This window comes from Notechis scutatus, chromosome 2 (genome assembly GCF_049901735.1).
Source record: "Notechis scutatus isolate UNSWTSFEM ecotype Mainland chromosome 2, rNotScu1.2, whole genome shotgun sequence".
In the NCBI taxonomy this organism is placed as follows: domain Eukaryota; kingdom Metazoa; phylum Chordata; class Lepidosauria; order Squamata; family Elapidae; genus Notechis; species Notechis scutatus.
The window spans coordinates 53909885-53924184 of record NC_142010.1 but is presented as its reverse complement, the minus strand read 5'-3'; the positions used below and the strand labels follow the sequence as shown (position 1 = coordinate 53924184).

Sequence of the window (14300 nt, the reverse complement as noted above, 5' to 3'; positions counted from 1 at the left end):
AAAATTGGGAAATAAGGTATATCATCAAGCAGACTGTAATTTAGCAGTTGAAAAGCAATAGAGGTAGGGAAAAATGGGGAGGGAAGAATGCAACAAGGGACACAAGTTTTGAACATGCACAAGCATATCGTCAACAACAATAAACAAGTCATCTTGGAGCCAGGAAAAGGAGAGTATGTGAATGATGCCTAGATGACTTTATTTTTCTTCCAAATTTCTTTTCTGATGCAACCCTTCCTGAAGTAAGGAGAAATGTTACGCCCACTTTATGCAAGGTGGAAGATGGACAGTAATGGAACAACGCTTTCTTTGCAATAACATTTTTGAGCACACTCATAAGTCACCCATTGGAAATATTAACCTTTTTCAAAGTCAAAAGAATCTTTCCCCATTGATTAATCATTTGGCCCTTCGTTTGAACTTTTTTTTTCTTACAGTTACTATATTCTTACTAATCTGCATATCCTTTTGAACTATGTGCCAATTCCAAAGGTTTATCTGAAGCATTCTTATGAAAGATATAAATGAAAGCAATTGTATATTAGCAGCAAGGGGAAATTAAATGGTAGGTTATTGCAGTTTTCCTGCTGAAATCTAATTTCAACAAAAAAAAACCCCATCTGCTAGCAAGATTAGTAGAAAATGTGTAAGCATTAGAGAGTGGATCTTGGCATCGAACTGTTTTACTACTTTGGAGCCATTTTTTAAAAAAGTTAAGTTTTGTCTTTTGCACAGATTTGTAACCTGAATGTCACCTTTAATTCTGACACACTCCATTAACTAAACATTTATCCTGAATAATTATTAGATGCTAAGAAACTAGCTTACCTCTGTCTGAAGTATGGCAGCTCTCTGTTCTTTGGCAGTAAGTGACTCTTTAAGCACTTCTATGTGTTGCTTGCAATCTGAATTCTGATTGCTAAGGGTTTCAAGCTTAGTTTGTAAGGCAAGAAGTTCTGATTCTTTCTTTGAAAGCTCCTGCTTCAACTGGTCAATCTGCAATAAATGAAGGGGAGAACAATTAATGTTAACAAATACTGTATCTCTTTAGGTGGCAGTGGAGAAGCTAACAATTTACATTGAATTACATTCAGATGGACAACTTATATTTAATTTGATCAACTTTAGGACTACTGTACATTGTGATTTGAATAAATTGGAGGAAACATACAATATGAAAGTAAAATATTCCAAAATAATCATCCTGGAAAAAACTATAGATACCTTTATGTATTAAGGATATGAACAGTGGTGGGCTGCAACCAGTTTAATGCATACAGCATTCAAAAACCACCCATTTAAAGCTTTAAAACTTACCTTCCATGTCAGCACTAGTGAGTAAAACAGCTGAGGTGCAGCAATCCACTGTGTCACGTGAATTAGCTGAGCTAAAAAAACAGGGAAATATAGGACAGGAAAGGGCAGGGGTGGGTGGGCAGTGAGCTAACTGCTCACCGGAACTACCGGTTCACTAGAACCGGTCCGAACCAATAGCAACCCATCACTGGATATGAACTAAGCTCATTTAGTGTGAGGAGAAAAAGGGCTACACTGCTGCTCTCCAATTGGTCAGTATTCAAGTGTGAAAAATGGAACTCTGATTGGGGAAAACTACAAAGGTAAAAGCAGAGGTTTTTAAGTTTGACACAGGGTTGTCAAACTTAAGGTCCGTGAACCAAATACAGCCTGCGGGGTGCTTAAATCTGGCCCACAGGGGCGGCCTGGAAATAGTAAAAGATTGGTCCATTGTGCCTCTGGCAGCCAAAACTGGGCACGTGGGGGCTGCACATGGCCCATGTGGCCCCCATTTTTTGGACTGTATGGCCTTGGGCAACACATTGCTGACCAAAATGTGTGTGCAAGGGCCCACCGTGCCCCGTTTTGGCTGGCAGGGTGCTGCAGTAGGCCGTCCAGGTGGAAAACAGGGAGCAGGGGGGGGGGCTCACATTGACAGATAAATTTTCCAACTCAAATATCTATGTTCAACACATCAAGGGGAAAATGATTTTCTTTCAATGTTTTGTGCATTACTGTATAGGAATTGGTGGTCTTGTCCTGGAAATATATAGTAATATTGCTTATTCTGTCCTAAGTCTGTAGGTATTTCTGGATACAGAAGTTCCACAGCTGAGTCAATGGGAGCCAATCAAAATACTGTTACCCTACTCCTACCCAAGACCCAATCACTGGCCATTAGTGGAACAAGCTAATTAATATTAGAACATTGTAACAACCTAATCAACTATTTAAGCCACCAAGTCCAACATTCTGCTTAGTGCAGGAATCCAAGTTAAAGGAAGCTCAGATAGACAGCTGTCTATGCTCCGCCTGAACATTTCTGGCAATCACACCTTGTCTCAGCAATGCTTTTATTATTAGGATATTGTTTTAATATTCAGTTGAATGAGTACCATGGAATCAGTGTAAGCAGATCCTGTGACAATTTAGCAGGTACAGTATATGATTCTGACAGTATTATCAATACTGCTTCCTAGTACTCAAGTATTTACTTTTTGAATAATGGCCTGTACATGTGATTGTGCTTTAAATGTGAAATTTCAAATGTCTTTGGAACATCTGTGTAAATTTGTGGTTTTCCTACTGTTCACAGTCTTTACCCTCTTGAAAACAATGAAAAGAATAGGGAAATTAGCTGAATGACCACATTACATGTACAGCAGATAATATAATACAACCATAAACATATAATACTAATGTGCAGTAGTTAATGCTCATGAATTTTAGGAAGGGCCCCAGAAGAAGATTGCCTGAACTCAATATCTCCAGTTAGTTTCCAGATTTCATTCCAATAGGGAATGGGAAGGGAACCTCATCCGTATCCATAATATAAGGGAACTTTGTACGATCTGAATACTGGTGAATTGATTTTATTCATGAATATCAAAGAATAGATAATTGTGAAGGAAAACTCTGTTCAAAACCTATATAGATTTGCATTGTTACAATCATAATAAACTTAAGACTCCAAATTTTTTGTTAGGGTTTCCTCAAAATAGCATATGCAATAAAATATTCAGCTTGAACAGCAAAGAATCTCTGAATGTGTTTGAAGCGATGTGTTTATGGAGATTCTCCTTCATCCAGGTCATGGTTGCCCAAAAGATGCTTTTTCAAGAGGCAACCGTACTTTCTTCGTTTTTCCTTGAAGGCATTTTGCTTCTCATCCAAGAAGTTTCTTCAGTTCTGACTGAAGGGTGGGAATTGTAATTTATATTCCTTGCAGTCATCTGGTCATTAGTGCTCTTTCTGAGAGTTGTTGAGGAGGGTCACCTGAATAGTGCAAATGGATGTGGAACCTTTTTGGAACAGTAGAAAGGAAATGCCTGAAGCCATCTTTCTCTATTTGTGAATTTCATTCATTCTACACTACATTTTGGGAATGGAAAAGGTTTTCAAATGAGAGTGGTAGCCAAAATAATCTGGAATTTTAACACAGATTTATAGTGCTCAGACCACATGTTCCAAATTAGTAAAGTACAATATTTATCAGCTTTAATACCACCAAGTCATATTAGAAGGAAATATTTCTTATAAATTCCTTACTGGTTTTTTTTTAGTTCACAATACAAAATAAATTCTTTCAGAATTAAATCCAAAAGGTATATTATACATACTTGCACATCTGGAACATCTAAAGTAAAATGCAAACTCACACATCTACATTGGAACCATTATCCTGCTTGATTTTTTAAATCTTTTTATATAATCATTTATAAAGATCATATACGATTAGGAATGAAGCCTCAGTGCACTTCCCATACTCAGAGTTAAGTTCAAACTAATTGAAGGCAGATTCTTCCCAAAAGAACCACAGAAGAAAGGAACAACTAATTGGGATTAAACATAACTATGACAAAGAAGTATTTACAAAATAAATTATTAAAGGATATAATTGAACCATAATATTCAAATGCACAAGGTTTTAGAAATGATTTGTTTGGAGAAGTGAAAATGGGTAATATCATCAGTGCATTGAGGATAAAACTGACAATCCTTTATGTGTCACTACAGACAAAGAGCCAAAATTGGAATAAAAAAAATAAGGTGAAAGTAATATTACACAATACAAATGGAAGGAAAGTTGATACCAATACATACTGCAGCATGTGGTTTACATTAGTCCCAGATGGTATCACACAATCTAATCTCTATCAAAGGATCTTCCTATTTTTATTGATGATTCAACTCACCAAAATCTGATAGCCAATTGTTCAACAAATATGGAATCATTTTCATTTCAGGTATGCTATATATTTCTTTTTATTCTGAACATGATTTGCAAGCTGGTAAAGAGTTTTACCATTCATAAAATAAAGCATTTCAGATCTACTCTGATGAATCTTTCCTGCTTCATACAAGATGGTAAAATTCTTTTTAACAAATGTTTCTCTAAAGGGAGAGCAAATGGTAGATTTGGGGATGTAAAAATATCATGAAAATTCTCAGGGATACTTTTTCCATTTATTTTTTCTTCCTTCCTTCCTTCCTTTCTTCATTGCTTGTCTGCATATTTTTTTTGTTTATTATTTGCAGGCCAATCCAATAAGCTGTTTCTGAGAATTGTGCAACTCTCCAGTGAATACTTAGGATTGAGCATGATATAAACAAAATGTAAAAACAATTTGCATGCAATATAAATTCTAACATAAAATAAGCTGTTACTTTCATAAATGATAGCTAAACAAAATCAATTAAAACATTTATCCTTCTGCTTTCTACAATGCTGGAATCTCATAGCACAATCTTATTCCACCAAAGTCTCATATAAATTGATCTTGAACATGGTGCTGTCAGCATATCATAGCAAAAAAAGAGTAATATTTTCTGCATTCATTCCAAAAGGGCAATTTTAAAAAAAACATTTTTCACCAGAAGCAACCAATTAGTCTCCATATAAAACCTTTCTGTCACAGGATCTATTCCACCTCAAATAGTGGGACCAGACTTGATAATTCTTTTAAAAATTATATGTGCTGCAGTACTAGATTTATTTAAGTATTCATTTTTAACCATGCTCTTTGGAGTTTGGTTGTTTTCTTGCAGAAATTTCATTGTGCAACTAGGAAACATCGGGGTGGGATTCTACCAGTTCACACCTATTCGCTAGAACTGGTTGTTAACATTCTAAGCAGTTTGGAGAACCAGTTGTTAGAAGAAATTGCTGGCCTAATCCTGTAAGGAAGGCAGGAAGGAAACATTCTGGTGTTGCTTACAGAAACTGCCTCTCCGTTAAACCTTATTACATTCTTGGCAGGACTAGACTTCCTGTCTCAGGAACGTCTCTGGAGGGTTTTTTTTTCCCTTCCTTTGCTGGTACTTTGCTTGTGTGGAGTGACCATTCAAAGTTACAATGGCACTGAAAAAAGTGACTTATGACCATTTTTCACACTTACGACTGTTGCAGCATCCCCACAGTCATGAGAGGCCAGGTCAGGAGATGCGTGCCTTGATGTGAGTGATATTGAGTTGGCCACACCCAGCCAATAACATGACCACCAAGACATGTACACCCAGTCACATGACCACCAAGCCACGCCCACCAACTAAGCCATGCCCACAGAACTGGTTGTTAAAAAATTTGAATCCCACCCCTGGGTAACATCATAGGTAACAACTAGGTAACATAGAAGGAAATGGAGCTTGTTTATATACTAGTGGCTTGTCCTGTCAATGTTGGTGGGGTGGTCTCAGTAGTTCCTTGATTAGACTGTTGTTTATTGTTTGATTGTTTGTCTGAGTTGGTAGTTCCTTGATTGGGTTATTGCTTGATTGTTAGTCTTGTGTTAAATTTGATATTAATCTCTGTTTAATCTGGCTGTTAATTGCTGGTGAGCAGGTGTCCTGATCTTTTTAGGGTTTTTTTGTTTTTTTTCAATGTTATGTGGATTGTGTTTATCTCCATTTGCCTGTTGATGGCTGATTCATCTGAGTGGCAGGCTTCCAGGAATTCTCTAGTGTTTTTGGACTTAGCTTGATCTAGGGTGCTCAGTTTCCCACTTGAAACTGTGTTAAGATAGTGTGCATAATTAGGTAGTTTTCATTATGTTGATCAGTTAATTGGAAATCAGTTAATTTGCAAACAAATCAGTTAATTGACAATCAAAGGGTGTTGCAGCTTTCTCTTCCAAATCCCAATCATTGTCTTTTTTTGCAAGTTGCTTCTTGACTTGTGTGTGTTTTGCTAACTCCAACATCTTTTTTTCTTGGAGACATTAGCTTGCTATCCTACAGCCTGCGAACACAAGGCAAGCCCTTTATTTGCCATCAGAACCAAAACCAATCATGCAAGATCAAACCACCAAATTACCTGCTCCTATTTTTTTCATTCTTGTCATTTCACCTAGATATTTGGGGATCTGGAAGATAGTGTTTGCTGTTAATGTCTTTCATTTCTGTACCCACCCCCTAAACTTTGATGTAACCTAGTTTTCCAGAGAAGTTAGCAATGTTCCACAATGGATTGCCTTTAGGAACTTATGCTCCTCTTCCATTTAAACTGTAAAGAACTTAAATAGTTATTTCTTAAATCCAAGCTTTTTTCTCCCAAAGTTTATAATATTATAACACCTTAAGTCATTGACCATGAAAAGAGCTTTGTTCTACTGTTTGCTATCAATCAGAACTTATATTTATCAAGATTTCTTTATCAGTGATCTCAGGTTAGACAGATGGGGTATAACGAGATCTCCTTGCTGACAGCATTATAAATATTTTTTCCACCTTGAAAGGTCCTGTGATAAAGTAGGATCTTTTGCTACAAATCTCAATTGTCAGAAAAAGGACAGGGCTGCTGACAGAGATTAGGCAGGCTTTCATCAGAATGAGGCATGATTATCCAAGTACTGATCAGATGGCTGTGACCAACAACCATATATAAACATTTTGCTCTCATTTTCTCTATAACAGTAGAAGAATCTATTGCATTGAGTCCTTATTCACAAAATCATTACAGTTTTCCTCTTTATGTTAACAGAATTCCAATTAATATTCAGTATAACTTTCAGAATTAAATGATTCCTTACATATACATAGTAATTCCTACTATCAAAGAAACATAGATTTAATTAGCCTACTAATGTATTTGTTTCTTGGTTTGTTTAAAATATTTATACGACCACCCATCTTACACAGTATAAATCTGAGTGGTCAACAATCACAAGAGTTTTGAATATCAGACATATGAGACTTTACTCAAGCATTTTATGTCTACATTTGCAGTCATTTTATTCTACTTGCATCATATCTTAACTGAATTACATTGCTTTCTAACATTGAAAACAATTCATGGTTGGTTGTTGCAAACATGGAAAATCTCCTGAAGGACCTATGAATCATTTCCAGTCCTACAGGTGCCTTTGCTGTAATTACTCAGCAAGGAGAGATGGCCAAGAACTGATAGCAGGAATGCCATTGTCATGATTTTTTATTCAAGGAGACAAAAGTACTTGTTCTATGGCAATTTAATATGGTTTCTCCCAGGGAATACTCTCAAAATAAGGCACATTTTTCACACTGGCTTGATTTGGTTCTAACAAAGATTGCCTTTATACCTGAGATATAACATGGAAACTTCTCTCACCAAGCGAATTACTAATGGGTGGGGGGGGGAATCTACCTTGTTTACCAGGAAATTTTTCTTTACTACTTGATACTCCTCTCCAGATCTTTTGTTGACACAGTACAATCACCAATCTCCTTCAAAAATCAGAATTTTAATAAGTCTTGTTTTCTTAGCTGCACATACCTTATTTTTCATAAACTTGGAATGACTCTTGTAAACTTCTATTTGTTTGATCTCTTCTTCTCGATCTTCTGTGTTCAGAACTCCATTTGTCTTCAACATCTGTATTTCATCTTCGAGATCTCTGATATTACGTTCCAGGGAAGCTATTTTCGTGTCCTATTTTGGGGTAAAGAAAGTGTTGGTATGCAATTATTATACAAATTATTTATAAGAAAAGCAGACATATAACTTGTGATACAAGAGCAATAAATCTAAAGAACTAAGTTGGCACAAGGAACTGAAGCCCTTTCTCATCTAAAGAGCACTGGGATAAGTTCAGTAATAATTATGTAGCTGGAATATATATATATATATATATATATATATATATATATATATATATATATATATATATATATATATATATATATATTCGGCTTTGTTAGGGTATTTTCCCACGTCATTGTAGTTGTTCTTTTAAAGTTGTAGCAACTTTTCAGCAGAATCTCATCTGCCATCATCAGGCTTCCCTATACAGAAGCCTGATGATGGCAGATGAGATTCTGCTGAAATGTTGCTACAACTTTAAAAGAACAACTACAATGACGTGGGAAAATACCCAACAAAGCCGAATGCCATACATGTAAGTACCGCGAAAACTTAAGAAAACAAATATATATATATATATATATATATATATATATATATATATATATATATATATATATATATATATATATATATGGATCTTTGGTTATTCGGTTCTCCCGCGTAAGATTCAAAGTATCTAGGCAACGTGGCGAGGTCCCACTCGCCATCTGGCTCAGATACGTAGATGACACCTTCATAATCTGGCCACACGGGAAAGAAAAACTGAACAACTTCTCACACACCTCAACAGCCTACACCCCAAAATACAATTCACCATGGAAACAGAAGCTAACAATCAACTTCCCTTCCTAGATGTCTTGGTATACAAAAACCCAATGGCTCCCTAGGACACACCATCTACCAAAAGAAAACACATACAAACCGCTATCTACACGCACTCTCACACCACCACCCAGCACAGATCAATTCCGTAGCTGAGACACTCATCTCCAGAACAAAATGCTTAGCTGATGAACAACACCTAAAAACCGAACTAAACACTCTCACCAACGTACTAACAGCCAATGGATTTCAAAGAAAGAAGATCACCCACCTAATCCAAAAAGAAACCCCAACCAAAATCCAAGACAGAGAACAAGAGAACGGCAAAGCCCTCCTCCCATATATAAAAGGCACTACAGACAAAATCAGCAAGATCCTCCAAAAACACAACATTAAAACAGCATTCTGCACAAACAGAAAAATATCCACCATCCTAAGAAACCCTAAAGACAAAATCGAGTTAGAAAACCAAGGAGTATATGAAATCCCCTGCACTGCCTGCCTCACCACATACATTGGACAAACTAACAGAAGAATAAGTGCACGCGTTGAAGAACATAAGAACTCAATCAAAAAGAAGAACCAACCTCTTCCCTGGTCCAACACCTCAAAGCCACAGGACATGAGATTGACCTTAAAAATACCAGAACTATCGCCAAAACTGAACACCACAGCAGCAGAATAATCAGAGAAGCCATAGAGATAGAAAAACGCCCACACAGCATGAATAAAAGAGATGACACCTCCGCTTACCAGCCATTTGGAAACCCGCCCTCATGAACAGACGAGTACCCAACATGATAAATGACACCAGACCCACACCCATGAGGGCCACACAAGATGCCACCACCACACGCCCACGTAAAAATCAGACTCACCCCACACAGAAGATGAGACACGACCACAGACCAGAAGCCGCACTGCAGCTGCATCACTACCCACTTCAAACTCCTCTGAACCATACATGAAGCGAACTGACCCCACCATGAAGATGTGGCACGACCACGAACTCAAAGCCAAACGAACACAGACCCAGACCCCAAACTCAAAGCCATATTAAAAACCCAAAATGCTACATCACAGCCACCCGCTCAGGACATCACATCAGAAAACTCAAGAAATTACACCTCAAGAACTCAAGAAGTCACAACACAGCAAATGACCCAGGATATCACAGCACAAGACCAAGGATACCACAGCAATAAATCTCACAAGGTCATCACACAACCCATTACCCAAGCTGTTACTACACAGGAGGCTAATCGAAAAGAGATCAAAACACAAACGACCCAGGAGATTACAACGCAAGACCCAGGATACCAAAACAAAAGAACTCACAAGCCCATCACACAACCCATTACCCAAGCCGTTAAAACACAAGAGGCTAACGACCCAGGAGATGACAGCACAAGATCCAGGATATCTCTACAACAAAAGGCCATTACACAGCCCATTATACCAACATCAACTCCATCAACCAATCAAGAGGCTGCAGCACAGCCAACCAGCCCAGCACACCATCCCCCACCACTTGTATATATAGAGATGGCAGCTCCGGTCACACACTGCTTGCACTGGCACTAAGCCGAGCACCAGCCTGAAGATGGCGAGTGGGACCTCGCCAAAGCGTTGCCTAGATACTTTGAATCTTACGCGGAGAGAACCCGAATAACCAAAGATCCACATACAAATACCGAGAACCTCAGAAAACAAATATATATATATATATATATATATATATATGTGTGTGTGTGTGTGTGTGTGTGTGTGTGTGTGTATGTATATGTATATGTATATGTATATGTATATGTATATGTATATATATTATTGTCAAAATTTTCACTTGCCTAAGCCACTGAAAAGCCACTCTGAATGTACTAGGAATAGAAAAGTAGGAATAGAAAAGTACTTTGCTGCAATGCAAAGTAATAAAAGAACAAAAAATAAAATAAATGTAAGAAAATGGACAAAAAATGCCAAGAAATCTGGGTCTAACTACTTTTTTTGTGAAGTGAGAATACTAAAGTTTATAACCTTTTAAAGACATCTGTTTCACTACCACATCTGATATAAAAAGCCACGGTCTCTTCAGATAAGATAAAATAAGAATGGAATATATCCAAACCAAATGAAAGCCACCATTATACCACACTTATTTCATTACATTATAACGTGGAGCCAACTTAAGAGATGAATGGAAATATTTTAAAATTCCTTCCACCTGGGTGTGGAATCTTTCCCTGCCTGCCTGTACAATACAGAAAAATAGGTATCCTGTTTCCAGCTACTGTGAAATTAAGGGTGCTGGTATCTACTGCAACAGGCAGAAAAGGAGAAGATGTTGGGCAGAACAATTGGTGAATCTGTGACTAACCTCTTCAGGCGTTGACCTGAAAATATGAGTGCTCCATTGTTGCAGAAAAGTCTCCATACATTCAGCCAGGAGGACTGACAGAGAGAGGTAAGAATGAGAGTATAGGTAGTCCTCGACTTACAACACTTCATTTAGTGACTGTTTAAAGTTACAAAGTCACTGCAAAAAGTGACTTATGACCATTTTTCACACTTATGACCACTGCAGTATCCCCATGGTCACATTATTTGCATTTGGATGCTTGACAACTGACTCACATTTATCATGGTTGCAGTGTCCCAGAGTCACATGATCATCCCCTTTTGCGACCTTCTGATAAGCAAAACAGATTCATTTAACAACTGTGTCACTAATTTAAAAACCACAGTCACATAACAAATGTGGTGAGAAAAGTCATAAAATGGGGCAAAACTTGTTTTCAAAAAAATATCACTTAGCAATATAAATTTTGGGCTCAGCTGTGGCCATACGTTGAGGACTGTTTGTGTAGTTTTATGTCCCATCCAATTTCCAGAATTATTAACAAACATGGCAGGCATTTCTTTGCAGCGCTCCAGATAAAATATTAGCAAAGGGGCTAATCCCATCCTCTACCCATTTTCAAGCTGTCTTGAACAACATTTGGTTGTATGAATTTGGCAGGGAAACTGCACTGATTTTGCTAGAGAGATCAAATTACAAAATCAAGAAAAGCAATGAGAAATAACAGGTAGGAGTCAAGATTTCTGAGACAATGATATAAGAAAAGAAAAGGTTAAGAATAAAATGAAAACTATTTACTAAGTCTGCATTACTATTACTATTACTGTTAATCCTCCCATCTTTCCTTTCACCCATCTCCCCCCACTTATGACTGTATGACTGTAACTTTGTTGCTTGTATCCTAATGATTTTTATTGACTGTTTCCTAGTATGGTTTGATTGTTTATTGTACTCTATGACTATTATTAAGTGTCGTACCTTATGATTCTTGACTCTTGACAAATGTATCTTTTCTTTTATATACACTGAGAGCATATGCACCAAGATAAATTCCTTGTGTGTCCACACTTGGCCAATAAAGAATTCTATTCTATTCTATTCTAAAACCAAAACTGCTGACACTATATTTAAACTCATTTGAAGATTTCTTTGAACATATTGAATACTGAAACAACTGATAAAAACTTAGCAGTTTCAACTTTTTCTAAAATCCCTATAGCGAAATCTTTGCGTCTGTCAGACTTTTATTTCAAAGACTTCCCAGCAGTGGCTGATCTTGGATGCTCAGTAGGGCTAGCTCTAGTTAGTATTAGGATTACTGGATCATTTGGGAATTCCATGGCTTTGGGGTCAAAGAATACATCTGAGAAATTGAATACAAAATCCATTCAACTTTATTTCACTGGGCTGGAAGAAATCATTTCTTCCTTGCCATTTCCTAGATAAAGCTATTTTGAAAAAAAAAAATCATTAATTCTCTACTTTGATATTTAAGAAAAGGAAATGCTTTTCCAAAGAGTTATTCTATGGGCTTTATGGGCTTCAATGTTTTCTTGGGATCCAAAATGATGTGCTGCATCATATAACTTTCTCTCCTCTGTGTAGCACACTTGCAAGACCTGCATCTTCTAGAGCAGAAGTGTCAAACTCAAGCCCATGGGCCAGATCCAGCCCACAGGGTACTTAGGTCTGGCCTGCGGGGCTGTCCTGTAAACAGGAAAGGACTCCCAAGCTCTGCTTTTGCTGGCAGAGGTTTGCAGGAGGCAGTTGCAACTAAAATGGGAGCTCAGGAGCCCATTTTTGCTGGCAGAGTGCTCAGGCCACCACAGTCGTCTCCAACATTGAGCTGGTCACACCCACCCTGGCCACACCTACACCAACCCCCGTCGAGGTCAAACATAACCCTGAGGTGACCCTCAATGAAATCGAGTTTGACACCCCTGTTCTAGAGACTCTTTGTCATGCCCCTGGTGGAGACTGACTCTGAAGGAGAGGAGCTGACAGGGAGTGGAAGTGTGGCTTTGGAGGTTGTGGAGGAGGCTGGGGAAGGGCAGAGGCTGGCTGAGCAATCAGAGGAGGTCCCAGGCCCATCCCCTACCCATCCTAGGGCATGCAGGGAGGATAGGATAAGGGAGAGACGTGGTCTCCTTGGGAGGAGAGGGCCTTGATCCTCTTCATGGGATGCAGGTGTGACAACTGAATAAGAGTTTGGACCCGCGTACTGGCAAACACTGAAAACAAAGCATGTTTTATTTTGGTCTGAAGTTATCTTGGTTGGCGTCCTTCCAACAGACTGTGCCTTGTTATCTCCTTGAATTTGGTAAATACTTCTCTTGTTCCATTGTGGAAATTTTGTCATTGTAGTTTGTTTGGTTTTTTATTTCACCTTTATCTGCTCATTAAATTCGGACTGTATTGCTTTCTTTTGAAGACTATTTTTGAGTACGTTTTATCTCCAACTGAGTATTATTGAACAGTGAGGCCAAATTGGAGGCATTAAAGGACATTTATGTACGTTTTGGATTTTGTTACATTTGTGTTACACTCTGGGTCATCAGTCTTTCTGGAGGGCAGTAGATGTTAGGATGCCAAACCAGGAATAGGAAATTGCACTAACTTTTCTTACGCTAACAGAGTCCTGAAAGCACATAATGTGTCTGCATTTAAATATAGTCCAAAACTGCTTAGAAGCCTCTACATTTAAAGGGCTTTGGAATTTTTTTACTATAAGTGGCATTAATATATAACCAGGAATTTTAAAAAATACAAGTCTTTTATTTAAATAAGTTCTCTTCCACTATCTCATATTTGGTACCCATATATAGTTTTACATTTCCCCTATTTAGGCAATAGCCAGTTTACCCCAATTTGTGTCACAGAGCTATGCATCCCATCTGCTACTCCAGATGCTCCACATAGTTCTACTATTACATTCACAGCAAGAAGATTCTATGTGCAAGCAGATTTTTGCATGTGAAACTTTGAATCTAACTCATTGTTAACAAAAGGAAAAGTCATTCTGCTGAGGCTTCAGAGTATTTAAAATTGACAATGATTTATTCAGAGAAATTTATTTTGGAGAAACTCAGAAAGTATGGAATAACTTGATTCTATCAGAGTTATGTACTTACTACCTGGAACATACTGAACATACACAATGAATACATTGGAGGAAGATTATGATTTTTTTCCAACCTATTGTATGCTGCTTTGAGTTATTTCAATTAAATGATGCAATAAACTGAATACATTAGTTAATTAATATAC

The 14300-nt window shown here is 37.6% G+C and overlaps 1 protein-coding gene across 4 annotated transcripts in view; it reads right to left on the bottom strand.

The window, feature by feature from the left end:
- Positions 1-14300, bottom strand: part of ERC2 (ELKS/RAB6-interacting/CAST family member 2) — a 664972-nt gene that overhangs the window by 474658 nt on the left and 176014 nt on the right. For all 4 annotated transcript variants that reach the window (XM_087954768.1, XM_087954770.1, XM_087954769.1 and 1 more), the window contains 2 exons: positions 7766-7921; positions 829-996 (listed from right to left, as the gene is read on the bottom strand). In XM_087954768.1, coding sequence (XP_087810894.1) covers positions 829-996; positions 7766-7921 — 324 coding nt within the window. The remainder of the gene's footprint in view (positions 1-828; positions 997-7765; positions 7922-14300) is intronic.